Below are 18,265 nucleotides of genomic sequence, written 5' to 3'. Positions count from 1 at the left end.
TGGTATAACAGTAGATAGATGGTATAACATTAGATAGATGGTATAACAGTAGATAGATGGTATAACAGTAGATAGATGGTATAACAGTAGATAGATGGTATAACAGTAGATAGATGGTATAACAGTAGATAGATGGTATAACATTAGATAGATAGATGGTATAACAGTAGATAGATAGATGGTATAACATTAGATAGATGGTATAACAGTAGATAGATGGTATAACAGTAGATAGAGTAGATAGATGGTATAACAGTAGATAGATGGTATAACATTAGATAGATGGTATAACATTAGATAGATGATGGTATAACAGTAGATAGATGGTATAACATTAGATAGATAGATGGTATAACAGTAGATAGATAGATGGTATAACAGTAGATAGATAGATGGTATAACAGTAGATAGATGGTATAACATTAGATAGATGGTATAACAGTAGATAGATGGTATAACATTAGATAGATGGTATAACAGTAGATAGATGGTATAACATAGAAGATAGATGGTATAACAGTAGATAGATAGATGGTATAACATAGATAGATAGATGGTATAACAGTAGATTAGATAGATGGTATAACATTAGATAGATGGTATAACAGTAGATAGATGGTATAACATTAGATAGATGGTATAACATTAGATAGATGGTATAACAGTAGATAGATGGTATAACAGTAGATAGATGGTATAACAGTAGATAGATGGTATAACATTAGATAGATGGTTATAACAGTAGATAGATAGATGGTATAACAGTAGATAGATGGTATAACAGTAGATAGATGGTATAACAGTAGATAGATGGTATAACAGTAGATAGATGGTATAACATTAGATAGATGGTATAACAGTAGATAGATGGTATAACATTAGATAGATAGATGGTATAACAGTAGATAGATAGATGGTATAACATTAGATAGATAGATGGTATAACATTAGATAGATGGTATAACATTAGATAGATGGTATAACATTAGATAGATGGTATAACAGTAGATAGATGGTATAACAGTAGATAGATGGTATAACAGTAGATAGATGGTATAACAGTAGATAGATAGATGGTATAACAGTAGATAGATGGTATAACAGTAGATAGATGGTATAACATTAGATAGATGGTATAACAGTAGATAGATGGTATAACAGTAGATAGATGGTATAACAGTAGATAGATGGTATAACAGTAGATAGATGGTATAACATTAGATAGATGGTATAACAGTAGATAGATGGTATAACATTAGATAGATGGTATAACAGTAGATAGATGGTATAACAGTAGATAGATGGTATAACAGTAGATAGATGGTATAACAGTAGATAGATGGTATAACATTAGATAGATGGTATAACAGTAGATAGATGGTATAACAGTAGATAGATGGTATAACAGTAGATAGATGGTATAACAGTAGATAGATAGATGGTATAACAGTAGATAGATGGTATAACATTAGATAGATAGATGGTATAACAGTAGATAGATGGTATAACAGTAGATAGATGGTATAACAGTAGATAGATGGTATAACAGTAGATAGATGGTATAACATTAGATAGATGGTATAACAGTAGATAGATAGATGGTATAACAGTAGATAGATGGTATAACAGTAGATAGATGGTATAACAGTAGATAGATGGTATAACATTAGATAGATGGTATAACAGTAGATAGATAGATGGTATAACAGTAGATAGATGGTATAACAGTAGATAGATGGTATAACAGTAGATAGATGGTATAACAGTAGATAGATGGTATAACAGTAGATAGATGGTATACATAACAGTAGATAGATGGTATAACAGTAGATAGATGGTATAACAGTAGATAGATGGTATAACATTAGATAGATGGTATAACATTAGATAGATGGTATAACATTAGATAGATAGATGGTATAACAGTAGATAGATAGATGGTATAACATGTAGATAGATGGTATAACAGTAGATAGATGATGGTATAACAGTTAGATAGATGGTATAACATTAGATAGATGGTATAACAGTAGATAGATGGTATAACAGTAGATAGATGGTATAACAGTAGATAGATAGGGTATAACAGTAGATAGATGGTATAACAGTAGATAGATAGGTATAACAGTAGATAGATGGTATAACATTAGATAGATAGGTATAACAGTAGATAGATGGTATAACAGTAGATAGATGGTATAACAGTAGATAGATGGTATAACAGTAGATAGATGGTATAACAGTAGATAGATGGTATAACATTAGATAGATGGTATAACAGTAGATAGATGGTATAACAGTAGATAGATGGTATAACAGTAGATAGATAGATGGTATAACAGTAGATAGATGGTATAACATTAGATAGATGGTATAACAGTAGATAGATGGTATAACAGTAGATAGATTGGTATAACATGTAGATAGATGGTATAACAGTAGATAGATGGTATAACAGTAGATAGATGGTATAACAGTAGATAGATGGTATAACATTAGATAGATAGAGGTATAACAGTAGATAGATAGATGGTATAACATTAGATAGATGGTATAACAGTAGATAGATGGTATAACATTAGATAGTGATGGTATAACATTAGATAGATGGTATAACAGTAGATAGATGATGTATAACAGTAGATAGATGGTATAACATTAGATAGATGGTATAACAGTAGATAGATGAGGTATAACAGTAGATAGATAGATGGTATAACAGTAGATAGATGGTATAACATTAGATAGATGGTATAACAGTAGATAGATGGTATAACAGTAGATAGATGGTATAACATTAGATAGATGGTATAACATTAGATAGATAGATGGTATAACAGTAGATAGATGGGTATAACAGTAGATAGATAGGTATAACATTAGATAGATGGTATAACATTAGATAGATGGTATAACAGTAGATAGGATGGTATAACAGTAGATAGATTAGATGGTATAACAGTAGATAGATGGTATAACAGTAGATAGATGGTATAACAGTAGATAGATGGTATAACATTAGATAGATGGTATAACAGCGAGATAGATAGATGGTATAACAGTAGATAGATGGTATAACATTAGATAGATGGTATAACAGTAGATAGATGGTATAACAGTAGATAGATGGTATAACATTAGATAGATGGTATAACAGTAGATAGATGGTAAACGGAGATAGATGGTATAACAGTAGATAGATGGTATAACATTAGATAGATGGTATAACAGTAGATAGATGGTATAACAGTAGATAGATGGTATAACAGTAGATAGATGGTATAACAGTAGATAGATAGATGGTATAACATTAGATAGATAGATGGTATAACAGTAGATAGATGGTATAACAGTAGATAGATGGTATAACATAGATAGATGGTATAACAGTAGATAGATGGTATAACAGTAGATAGATGGTATAACAGTAGATAGATGGTATAACAGTAGATAGATGGTATAACAGTAGATAGATGGTATAACAGTAGATAGATAGTATAACATTAGATAGATGGTATAACATCAGTAGATAGATGGTATAACAGTAGATAGATGGTATAACAGTAGATAGATGGTATAACAGATAGATAGATGGTATAACAGTAGATAGATGGTATAACAGAAGTGGTAACATTAGATAGATGGTATAACAGTAGATAGATGGTATAACAGTAGATAGACGGTATAACAGTAGATAGATGGTATAACAGCAGATAGATGGTATAACATTAGATAGATGGTATAACAGCAGATAAGAGTATAACATTAGATAGATAGTATAACAGCAAATAGATAGATGGTATAACACAGATAGACGGTATAACAGTAGATAGACGGCAAACAGCGAGATAGATGGTATAACATGAGATAGATGGTATAACAAGATAGATAGATGGCATAACAGCAGAGATAGATGGTATAACAGCAGATAGGTATAACACAGATAGATGGTATAACATTGAGATAGATGGTATAACAGTAGATAGATGGTATAACATTAGATAGATGGTATAACAGTAGATAGATGGTATAACAGTAGATAGATGGTATAACAGTAGATAGATGGTATAACAGTAGATAGATGGTATAACAGTAGATAGATGGTATAACAGTAGATAGATGGTATAACAGTAGATAGATGGTATAACATTAGATAGATGGTATAACAGTAGATAGATGGTATAACAGTAGATAGATGGTGTAGATGGTATAACAGTAGATAGATAGGATGGTATAACATGATAGATAGATGGTATAACAGTGAAGATAGATGGTATAACAGTAGATAGATGGAGATGGTATAACAGTAGAAGTAGATGGTATAACATTAGAAATAGATGGTATAACAGTAGATAGATGGTATAACAGTAGATAGATGGTATAACAGTAGATAGATGGTATAACAGTAGATAGATGGTATAACAGTAGATAGATGGTATAACAGTAGATAGATGGTATAACAGTTAGATAGATGGTATAACAGTAGATAGATGGTATAACATTAGATAGATGGTATAACAGTAGATAGATGGTATAACCAGTAGACGGTAAACAGTAGATAGATGGTATAACAGTAGATAGATGGTATAACAGTAGATAGATGGTATAACAGTAGATAGATGGTATAACAGTAGATAGATGGTATAACAGTAGATAGATAGAGGTATAACATTAGATAGATGGTATAACAGTAGATAGATAGATGGTATAACAGTAGATAGATGGTATAACAGTAGATAGATGGTATAACAGTAGATAGATGGTATAACAGTAGATAGATGGTATAACAGTAGATAGATGGTATAACAGTAGATAGATAGGTATAACAGTAGATAGATGGTATAACAGTAGATAGATGGTATAACAGTAGATAGATGGTATAACATTAGATAGATGGTATAACATTAGATAGATGGTATAACATTAGATAGATAGATGGTATAACATTAGATAGATAGATGGTATAACATTAGATAGATGGTATAACAGTAGATAGATAGATGGTATAACAGTAGATAGATGGTATAACATTAGATAGATGGTATAACAGTAGATAGATGGTATAACATGATAGATAGATGGTATAACAGTAGATAGATGGTATAACAGTAGATAGATAGATGGTATAACATTAGATAGATAGATGGTATAACATTAGATAGATGGTATAACAGTAGATAGATGGTATAACATTAGATAGATGGTATAACAGTAGATAGATGGTATAACATTAGATAGATGGTATAACAGTAGATAGATGGTATAACATTAGATAGATGGTATAACAGTAGATAGATGGTATAACATTAGATAGATAGATGGTATAACAGTAGATAGATAGATGGTATAACATTAGATAGATGGTATAACAGTAGATAGATGGTATAACAGTAGATAGATGGTATAACAGTAGATAGATGGTATAACAGTAGATAGATGGTATAACAGTAGATAGATGGTATAACAGTAGATAGATTGTATAACAGTAGATAGATGGTATAACATTAGATAGATGGTATAACAGTAGATAGATGGTATAACAGTAGATAGATGGTATAACAGTAGATAGATGGTATAACAGTAGATAGATGGTATAACAGTAGATAGATGGTATAACAGTAGATAGATAGATGGTATAACATTAGATAGATGGTATAACAGTAGATAGATGGTATAACAGTAGATAGATGGTATAACATTAGATAGATGGTATAACAGTAGATAGATGGTATAACAGTAGATAGGATGGTATAACATTAGATAGATGGTATAACAGTAGATAGATGGTATAACAGTAGATAGATGGTATAACAGTAGATAGATGATGGTATAACAGTAGATAGATGGTATAACAGTAGATAGATAGATGGTATAACATTAGATAGATGGTATAACATTAGATAGATGGTATAACAGTAGATAGATGGTATAACAGTAGATAGATGGTATAACATTAGATAGATGGTATAACAGTAGATAGATGGTATAACAGTAGATAGATAGATGGTATAACAGTAGATAGATGGTATAACAGTAGATAGATGGTATAACAGTAGATAGATGGTATAACAGTAGATAGATAGATGGTATAACAGTAGATAGATGGTATAACAGTAGATAGATGGTATAACAGTAGATAGATGGTATAACAGTAGATAGATGGTATAACAGTAGATAGATAGATGGTATAACAGTAGATAGATGGTATAACATTAGATAGATAGAGATAGATGGTATAACAGTAGATAGATGGTATAACAGTAGATAGATGGTATAACAGTAGATAGATGGTATAACAGTAGATAGATGGTATAACAGTAGATAGATGGTATAACAGTAGATAGATGGTATAACAGTAGATAGATGGTATAACAGTAGATGATAGATGGTATAACATAGATAGATGGTATAACATTAGATAGATGGTATAACAGTAGATAGATGGTATAACATTAGATAGATGGTATAACAGTAGATAGATGGTATAACAGTAGATAGATGGTATAACATTAGATAGATGGTATAACAGTAGATAGATGGTATAACAGTAGATAGATGGTATAACAGTAGATAGATGGTATAACAGTAGATAGATGGTATAACATTAGATAGATGGTATAACAGTAGATAGATGGTATAACAGTAGATAGATGGTATAACATTAGATAGATGGTATAACATTAGATAGATGGTATAACAGTAGATAGATGGTATAACATTAGATAGATGGTATAACAGTAGATAGATGGTATAACAGTAGATAGATGGTATAACATTAGATAGATAGGGTATAACAGTAGATAGATGGTATAACAGTAGTAGATAGATGGTATAACAGTAGATAGATGGTATAACATTAGATAGATGGTATAACAGTAGATAGATGGTATAACAGTAGATAGATGGTATAACAGTAGATAGATGGTATAACATTAGATAGATAGATGGTATAACAGTAGATAGATAGATGGTATAACATGTAGATAGATGGTATAACAGTAGATAGATGGTATAACATTAGATAGATGGTATAACAGTAGATAGATGGTATAACAGTAGATAGATGGTATAACAGATGACATAGATAGATGGTATAACAGTAGATAGATGGGTATAACAGTAGATAGATGGTATAACAGTAGATAGATGGTATAACAGTAGATAGATGGTATAACAGTAGATAGATGGTATAACAGTAGATAGATGGTATAACAGTAGATAGATGGTATAACATTAGATAGATGGTATAACAGTAGATAGATGGTATAACAGTAGATAGATAGATGGTATAACATTAGATAGATGGTATAACAGTAGATAGATGGTATAACAGTAGATAGATGGTATAACATTAGATAGATGGTATAACAGTAGATAGATAGATGGTATAACATTAGATAGATGGTATAACAGTAGATAGATGGTATAACAGTAGATAGATGGTATAACAGTAGATAGATGGTATAACAGTAGATAGATGGTATAACAGTAGATAGATGGTATAACAGTAGATAGATGGTATAACATTAGATAGATGGTATAACAGTAGATAGATGGTATAACAGTAGATAGATGGTATAACATTAGATAGATAGATGGTATAACATTAGATAGATGGTATAACATTAGATAGATGGTATAACAGTAGATAGATGGTATAACATTAGATAGATGGTATAACAGTAGATAGATGGTATAACAGTAGATAGATGGTATAACAGTAGATAGATGGTATAACATTAGATAGATGGTATAACATTAGATAGATAGATGGTATAACAGTAGATAGATGGTATAACAGTAGATAGATGGTATAACAGTAGATAGATGGTATAACAGTAGATAGATGGTATAACAGTAGATAGATGGTATAACAGTAGATAGATAGATGGTATAACAGTAGATAGATGGTATAACAGTAGATAGATGGTATAACATTAGATAGATGGTATAACAGTAGATAGATGGTATAACAGTAGATAGATGGTATAACAGTAGATAGATGGTATAACATTAGATAGATGGTATAACAGTAGATAGATGGTATAACAGTAGATAGATGGTATAACAGTAGATAGATGGTATAACAGTAGATAGATGGTATAACATAGATAGATAGATGGTATAACAGTAGATAGATGGTATAACAGTAGATAGATAGATGGTATAACAGTAGATAGATGGTATAACATTAGATAGATGGTATAACAGTAGATAGATGGTATAACAGTAGATAGATGGTATAACAGTAGATAGATGGTATAACAGTAGATAGATGGTATAACAGTAGATAGATGGTATAACAGTAGATAGATGGTATAACAGTAGATAGATGGTATAACAGTAGATAGATGGTATAACAGTAGATAGATGGTATAACAGTAGATAGATGGTATAACATTAGATAGATGGTATAACAGTAGATAGATGGTATAACATAGATAGATAGATGGTATAACAGTAGATAGATGGTATAACAGTAGATAGATGGTATAACAGTAGATAGATGGTATAACAGTAGATAGATAGATGGTATAACAGTAGATAGATAGATGGTATAACATAGATAGATAGATGGTATAACATTAGATAGATAGATGGTATAACAGTAGATAGATGGTATAACAGTAGATAGATGGTATAACAGTAGATAGATGGTATAACATTAGATAGATAGATGGTATAACAGTAGATAGATGGTATAACATTAGATAGATGGTATAACAGTAGATAGATGGTATAACAGTAGATAGATGGTATAACAGTAGATAGATGGTATAACAGTAGATAGATGGTATAACAGTAGATAGATGGTATAACAGTAGATAGATGGTATAACAGTAGATAGATGGTATAACAGTAGATAGATGGTATAACATTAGATAGATGGTATAACATCAGATAGATAGATGGTATAACAGTAGATAGATGATGGTATAACAGTAGATAGATGGTATAACATTAGATAGATGGTATAACAGTAGATAGATGGTATAACAGTAGATAGATGGTATAACAGTAGATAGATGGTATAACATTAGATAGATGGTATAACAGTAGATAGATAGATGGTATAACAGTAGATAGATGGTATAACAGTAGATAGATGGTATAACAGTAGATAGATGGTATAACATTAGATAGATGGTATAACAGTAGATAGATGGTATAACAGTAGATAGATGGTATAACAGTAGATAGATGGTATAACATTAGATAGATGGTATAACAGTAGATAGATGGATACATATATAACATTAGATAGATGGTATAACAGTAGATAGATGGTACAACAGTAGATAGATGGTATAACAGTAGATAGATGGTATAACAGTAGATAGATGGTATAACAGTAGATAGATGGTATAACAGTAGATAGATGGTATAACAGTAGATAGATGGTATAACAGTAGATAGATAGACGGTATAACATTAGATAGATGGTATAACAGTAGATAGATGGTATAACAGTAGATAGATGGTATAACAGTAGATAGATGGTATAACAGTAGATAGATGGTATAACAGTAGATAGATAGATGGTATAACAGTAGATAGATAGATGGTATAACAGTAGATAGATAGATGGTATAACATTAGATAGATGGTATAACAGTAGATAGATGGTATAACAGTAGATAGATGGTATAACAGTAGATAGATGGTATAACATTAGATAGATGGTATAACAGTAGATAGATGGTATAACAGTAGATAGATGGTATAACAGTAGATAGATGGTATAACATTAGATAGATGGTATAACAGTAGATAGATGGTATAACAGTAGATAGATGGTATAACATTAGATAGATGGTATAACAGTAGATAGATAGATGGTATAACAGTAGATAGATGGTATAACAGTAGATAGATGGTATAACAGTAGATAGATGGTATAACAGCAGATAGATGGTATAACAGTAGATAGATGGTATAACAGTAGATAGATGGTATAACAGTAGATAGATGGTATAACATTAGATAGATGGTATAACAGTAGATAGATGGTATAGATAGATGGTATAACATTAGATAGATGGTATAACAGTAGATAGATAGATGGTATAACAGTAGATAGATGGTATAACAGTAGATAGATGGTATAACATTAGATAGATGGTATAACAGTAGATAGATGGTATAACAGTAGATAGATGGTATAACAGTCATAGATAGATGGTATAACAGTAGATAGATGGTATAACAGTAGATAGATGGTATAACAGTAGATAGATAGATGGTATAACAGTAGATAGATAGATGGTATAACAGTAGATAGATGGTATAACAGTAGATAGATGGTATAACAGTAGATAGATGGTATAACATTAGATAGATGGTATAACATTAGATAGATGGTACAACATTAGATAGATGGTATAACATTAGTAGATAGATGGTATAACAGTAGATAGATTGGTATAACAGTAGATAGATGGTATAACAGTAGATAGATAGATGGTATAACAGTAGATAGATAGATGGTATAACATTAGATAGATGGTATAACATTAGATAGATGGTATAACAGTAGATAGATGGTATAACAGTAGATAGATGGTATAACAGTAGATAGATGGTATAACATTAGATAGATGGTATAACAGTAGATAGATAGATGGTATAACATTAGATAGATAGATGGTATAACATTAGATAGATGGTATAACAGTAGATAGATGGTATAACAGTAGATAGATGGTATAACATTAGATAGATGGTATAACATTAGATAGATGGTATAACAGTAGATAGATGGTATAACATTAGATAGATGGTATAACAGTAGATAGATGGTATAACAGTAGATAGATGGTATAACATTAGATAGATGGTATAACAGTAGATAGATGGTATAACAGTAGATAGATGGTATAACATTAGATAGATGGTATAACAGTAGATAGATGGTATAACAGTAGATAGATAGATGGTATAACATTAGATAGATGGTATAACTAGATAGAGGTACAACATTAGATAGATGGTATAACTAGAGATAGATGGTATAACAGTAGATAGATGGTATAACAGTAGATAGATGGTATAACAGTAGATAGATGGTATAACAGATAGATAGATGGTATAACATTAGATAGATGGTATAACAGTAGATAGATGGGGTATAACAGTAGATAGATGGTATAACAGTAGATAGATGGTATAACAGTAGATAGATGGTATAACAGTAGATAGATGGTATAACAGTAGATAGATGGTATAACAGTAGATAGATGGTATAACATTAGATAGATGGTATAACATTAGATAGATGGTATAACATTAGATAGATGGTATAACAGTAGATAGATGGTATAACAGTAGATAGATGGTATAACAGTAGATAGATGGTATAACAGTAGATAGATGGTATAACAGTAGATAGATGGTATAACAGTAGATAGATAGATGGTATAACATTAGATAGATGGTATAACATTAGATAGATGGTATAACAGTAGATAGATGGTATAACAGTAGATAGATGGTATAACAGTAGATAGATGGTATAACAGTAGATAGATGGTATAACATTAGATAGATGGTATAACAGTAGATAGATGGTATAACATTAGATAGATGGAGAGTAGATGGTATAACAGTAGATAGATGGTATAACATTAGATAGATGGTATAACAGTAGATAGATGGTATAACAGTAGATAGATGGTATAACAGTAGATAGATAGGGTATAACATTAGATAGATGGTATAACAGTAGATAGATGGTATAACAGTAGATAGATGGTATAACAGTAGATAGATGGTATAACAGTAGATAGATGGTATAACATTAGATAGATGGTATAACAGTAGATAGATGGTATAACAGTAGATAGATGGTATAACAGTAGATAGATGGTATAACAGTAGATAGATGGTATAACAGTAGATAGATAGATGGTATAACAGTAGATAGATGGTATAACAGTAGATAGATGGTATAACAGTAGATAGATGGTATAACAGTAGATAGATGGTATAACATTAGATAGATGGTACAACATTAGATAGATGGTATAACATTAGATAGATAGATGGTATAACAGTAGATAGATAGATGGTATAACAGTAGATAGATGGTATAACAGTAGATAGATGGTATAACAGTAGATAGATAGATGGTATAACATTAGATAGATGGTATAACATTAGATAGATGGTATAACAGTAGATAGATGGTATAACAGTAGATAGATGGTATAACAGTAGATAGATGGTATAACATTAGATAGATAGATGGTATAACAGTAGATAGATAGGGTATAACATGATAGATAGATGGTATAACATTAGATAGATGGTATAACATTAGATAGATGGTATAACAGTAGATAGATGGTATAACAGTAGATAGATGGTATAACATTAGATAGATGGTATAACATTAGATAGATGGTATAACAGTAGATAGATGGTATAACAGTAGATAGATGGTATAACAGTAGATAGATGGTATAACAGTAGATAGATGGTATAACATTAGATAGATGACGGTATAACAGTAGATAGATGGTATAACAGTAGATAGATGGTATAACATTAGATAGATGGTATAACAGTAGATAGATGGTATAACAGTAGATAGATGGTATAACATTAGATAGATGGTATAACAGTAGATAGATGGTATAACAGTAGATAGATGGTATAACAGTAGATAGATGGTATAACATGTAGATAGATGGTATAACAGTAGATAGATAGATGGTATAACATTAGATAGATGGTATAACAGTAGATAGATGGTATAACAGTAGATAGATGGTATAACAGTAGATAGATGGTATAACAGTAGATAGATGGTATAACATTAGATAGATGGTATAACAGTAGATAGATGGTATAACATTAGATAGATGGTATAACAGTAGATAGATGGTATAACAGTAGATAGATGGTATAACATTAGATAGATAGATGGTATAACATTAGATAGATGGTATAACATTAGATAGATGGTATAACAGTAGATAGATGGTTAGCATAGATAGTGGTATAACAGTAGATAGATGGTATAACAGTAGATAGATAGATGGTATAACAGTAGATAGATAGATGGTATAACATTAGATAGATGGTATAACATTAGATAGATGGATGGTATAACAGTAGATAGATGGTATAACAGTAGATAGATGGTATAACAGTAGATAGATAGATGATGGTATAACAGTAGATAGATGGTATAACATTAGATAGATGGACGGTATAACAGTAGATAGATGGTATAACAGTAGATAGATGGTATAACAGTAGATAGATGGTATAACAGTAGATAGATGGTATAACAGTAGATAGATGGTATAACAGTAGATAGATAGATGGTATAACATTAGATAGATGGTATAACAGTAGATAGATGGTATAACATTAGATAGATGGTATAACAGTAGATAGATGGTATAACATTAGATAGATGGTATAACATGTAGATAGATGGTATAACAGTAGATAGATGGTATAACAGTAGATAGATGGTATAACAAAGATAGATAGATGGTATAACAGTAGATAGATGGTATAACAGTAGATAGATAGATGGTATAACAGTAGATAGATGGTATAACAGTAGATAGATGGTATAACAGATAGATAGATGGTATAACAGTAGATAGATGGTATAACAGTAGATAGATGGTATAACAGTAGATAGATGGTATAACATTAGATAGATGGTATAACAGTAGATAGATGGTATAACAGTAGATAGATGGTATAACAGTAGATAGATGGTATAACAGTAGATAGATGGTATAACATGTAGATAGATGGTATAACAGTAGATAGATGGTATAACAGTAGATAGATGGTATAACATTAGATAGATGGTATAACAGTAGATAGATGGTATAACAGTAGATAGATGGTATAACAGATAGATAGATGGTATAACATCGTAGATAGATGGTATAACAGTAGATAGATGATGGTATAACAGTAGATAGATGGTATAACATAGATGCGGTATAACATTAGATAGATGGTATAACAGTAGATAGATGGTATAACAGTAGATAGATGTGGTATAACAGTAGATAGATGGTATAACAGTAGATAGATGGTATAACAGTAGATAGATGGTATAACATTAGATAGATAGATGGTATAACAGTAGATAGATAGATGGTATAACAGTAGATAGATAGATGGTATAACATTAGATAGATGGTATAACAGTAGATAGATGGTATAACATTAGATAGATGGTATAACAGTAGATAGATGGTATAACAGTAGATAGATGGTATAACAGTAGATAGATGGTATAACATTAGATAGATGGTATAACAGTAGATAGATAGGTATAACATTAGATAGATGGTATAACAGTAGATAGATGGTATAACATTAGATAGATGGTATAACAGTAGATAGATAGATGGTATAACATTAGATAGATGGTATAACAGTAGATAGATGGTATAACAGTAGATAGATGGTATAACATTAGATAGATAGACGGTAGACAGTAGATAGATGGTATAACATTAGATAGATGGTATAACAGTAGATAGATGGTATAACAACAGTAGATAGATGGTATAACATTAGATAGATGGTATAACAGTAGATAGATGGTATAACAGTAATAGATGGTATAACAGTAGATAGATGGTATAACAGTAGATAGATGGTATAACAGTAGATAGATGGTATAACATTAGATAGATAGATGGTATAACAGTAGATAGATGGTATAACATTAGATAGATGGTATAACAGTAGATAGATGGTATAACATTAGATAGATGGTATAACATGTAGATTAGATGGTATAACATTAGATAGATGGTATAACAGTAGATAGATGGTAAGATGGTACAACAGTAGATAGATGGTATAACATTAGATAGATGGTATAACAGTAGATAGATGGTATAACAGTATATGGTATAACAGTAGATAGATGGTATAACAGTAGATAGATGGTATAACAGTAGATAGATAGATGGTATAACAGTAGATAGATGGTATAACAGTAGATAGATGGTATAACAGTAGATAGATGGTATAACATTAGATAGATGGTATAACATTAGATAGATGGTATAACAGTAGATAGATAGATGGTATAACAGTAGATAGATAGATGGTATAACAGTATAGATAGATGGTATAACATTAGATAGATGGTATAACATTAGATAGATGGTATAACAGTAGATAGATGGTATAACAGTAGATAGATGGTATAACAGTAGATAGATGGTATAACATTAGATAGATGGTATAACAGTAGATAGATGGTATAACAGTAGATAGATGGTATAACAGTAGATAGATGGTATAACAGTAGATAGATGGTATAACAGTAGATAGATGGTATAACATTAGATAGATGGTATAACAGTAGATAGATGGTATAACAGTAGATAGATGGTATAACAGTAGATAGATGGTATAACAGTAGATAGATGGTATAACAGTAGATAGATGGTATAACAGTAGATAGATGGTATAACAGTAGATAGATTGGTATAACAGTAGATAGATGGTATAACAGATAGATAGATGGTATAACAGTAGATAGATAGATGGTATAACAGTAGATAGATAGATGGTATAACAGTAGATAGATGGTATAACAGTAGATAGATGGTATAACAGTAGATAGATGGTATAACATAATAGATAGATGGTATAACAGTAGATAGATGGTATAACAGTAGATAGATAGATGGTATAACAGTAGATAGATGGTACAACAGTAGATAGATGGTATAACATTAGATAGATGACATAGATAGATGGTATAACATTAGATAGATGGTATAACAGTAGATAGATGGTATAACAGTAGATAGATGGTATAACAGTAGATAGATGATGGTATAACATTAGATAGATGGTATAACAGTAGATAGATGGTATAACAGTAGATAGATGGTATAACAGTAGATAGATGGTATAACAGTAGATAGATGGTATAACAGTAGATAGATGGTATAACAGTAGATAGATGGTATAACAGTAGATAGATGGTACAACAGTAGATAGATGGTACAACATTATAGATCAGAGATAGATGGTATAACATTAGATAGATGGTATAACAGTAGATAGATGGTATAACAGTAGATAGATGGTATAACAGTAGATAGATGGTACAACATTAGATAGATGGTATAACATTAGATAGATGGTATAACAGTAGATAGAGGGTATAACATTAGATAGATGGTATAACAGTAGATAGATAGATGGTATAACATTAGATAGATGGTATAACAGTAGATAGATAGATGGTACAACATTAGATAGATGGTATAACATTAGATAGATGGTATAACAGTAGATAGATGGTATAACATTAGATAGATGGTATAACAGTAGATAGATGGTATAACAGTAGATAGATGGTATAACATTAGATAGATGGTATAACAGTAGATAGATGGTATAACAGTAGATAGATGGTATAACAGTAGATAGATGGTATAACATTAGATAGATGGTATAACAGTAGATAGATGGTATAACATTAGATAGATGGTATAACAGTAGATAGATGGTATAACAGTAGATAGATGGTATAACAGTAGATAGATAGATGGTATAACATTAGATAGATGGTATAACAGTAGATAGATAGATGGTATAACATTAGATAGATGGTATAACATTAGATAGATGGTATAACAGTAGATAGATGGTATAACAGTAGATAGATGGTATAACAGTAGATAGATGGTATAACAGTAGATAGATGGTATAACAGTAGATAGATAGATGGTATAACAGTAGATAGATGGTATAACAGTAGATAGATGGTATAACAGTAGATAGATAGATGGTATAACAGTAGATAGATAGATGGTATAACAGTAGATAGATGGTACAACATTAGATAGATGGTATAACATTAGATAGATGGTACAACATTAGATAGATGGTATAACAGTAGATAGATGGTATAACAGTAGATAGATGGTATAACATTAGATAGATGGTATAACAGTAGATAGATGGTATAACATTAGATAGATGGTATAACAGTAGATAGATGGTATAACAGTAGATAGATGGTATAACAGTAGATAGATGGTACAACATTAGATAGATGGTATAACAGTAGATAGAGGGTATAACATTAGATAGATGGTATAACAGTAGATAGATGGTATAACAGTAGATAGATGGTATAACAGTAGATAGATGGTATAACATTAGATAGATGGTATAACAGTAGATAGATGGTATAACAGTAGATAGATGGTATAACAGTAGATAGATGGTATAACAGTAGATAGATGGTATAACAGTAGATAGATGGTACACTGCACCACGTAGTGTAGTGGAACACAAATATACGCAGTTCAGAAATAGCCCTTGAAAACATAGCTTCTATGTTGCATACTGACTGTCACATGACGTCTTTCCTAGATGCTGATTGGTGAGATGCTGCAGGTGAACGCGGACATTCGTTATTCAGCAGAGGAGGTCCTCTCACACCCCTGGGTTACGGTAGGCCCCCCCCCCCACACACACACACACACACGTCACCTACACGCTGACCGACACAAACTCCACAACGTCCTCTACCCTCATCTGAATAAACGTGTGTGTGTGTGTGTGTTTTGCAGGACGAGGCCACTCTAGAGAGCAGAAACGTGAACACAGAGACATTATCGTCAGCTACGGTGACCCCTGACCTTCCAGTGACCCCTACAACCCCGACAGCGACCTTTGACCCTATGACCCCAGCAGCACAGAGTAGCCCCGCCCACAACAACACTACTAATCCCAACTCTAAATCTATTACCTCTGCTGAGGACACATCCCACTTCAGCCCCTAGGCAAGGGATGGGCAACTTTGAATGGGGGTGGGGCCCACCAAAAATATTAACTCATCACGAGGGGCCGCGGTGGCTCGTGGGTAGAGTGAAGATTTAGCAATTTTCTAACTCATTTCCTGCAATTCTACACATTTTGCCATGTGGGTGGAGAGAAATGTTTGCAGTTTTTAATATGATATCTGAAGGAGAGTGACTAACAAAATCAATGGGAGCCCATAATTAGACTAATTAACATAATTACACCATGATTCCTACCAGTTTAGATAGCTGGCAGATAGACTAATTAACATAATTACACCATGATTCCTACCAGTTTAGATAGCTGGCAGATAGACTAATTAACATAATTACACCATGATTCCTACCAGTTTAGATAGCTGGCAGATAGACTAATTAACATAATTACACCATGATTCCTACCAGTTTAGATAGCTGGATAGACTAATTAACATAATTAGACC

At 31.1% G+C, this 18,265-nt stretch overlaps 1 protein-coding gene across 1 annotated transcript in view; it reads left to right on the top strand.

Moving 5' to 3' along the window:
- Nucleotides 1-18,046, top strand: part of LOC106578203 (serine/threonine-protein kinase DCLK2) — an 84,089-nt gene extending 66,043 nt beyond the window's left edge. The window contains exons 14-15 of the mRNA XM_045711580.1: nt 17,392-17,472; nt 17,592-18,046. Coding sequence (XP_045567536.1) covers nt 17,392-17,472; nt 17,592-17,804 — 294 coding nt within the window. The 3' untranslated portion in view covers nt 17,805-18,046. The remainder of the gene's footprint in view (nt 1-17,391; nt 17,473-17,591) is intronic.
- Nucleotides 18,047-18,265: the final 219 nt, after the last annotated feature.

This window comes from Salmo salar, unplaced genomic scaffold, assembly GCF_905237065.1.
Source record: "Salmo salar unplaced genomic scaffold, Ssal_v3.1, whole genome shotgun sequence".
Lineage (NCBI taxonomy): Eukaryota > Metazoa > Chordata > Actinopteri > Salmoniformes > Salmonidae > Salmo > Salmo salar.
This window is presented reverse-complemented; position numbering and strand designations above follow the sequence as displayed.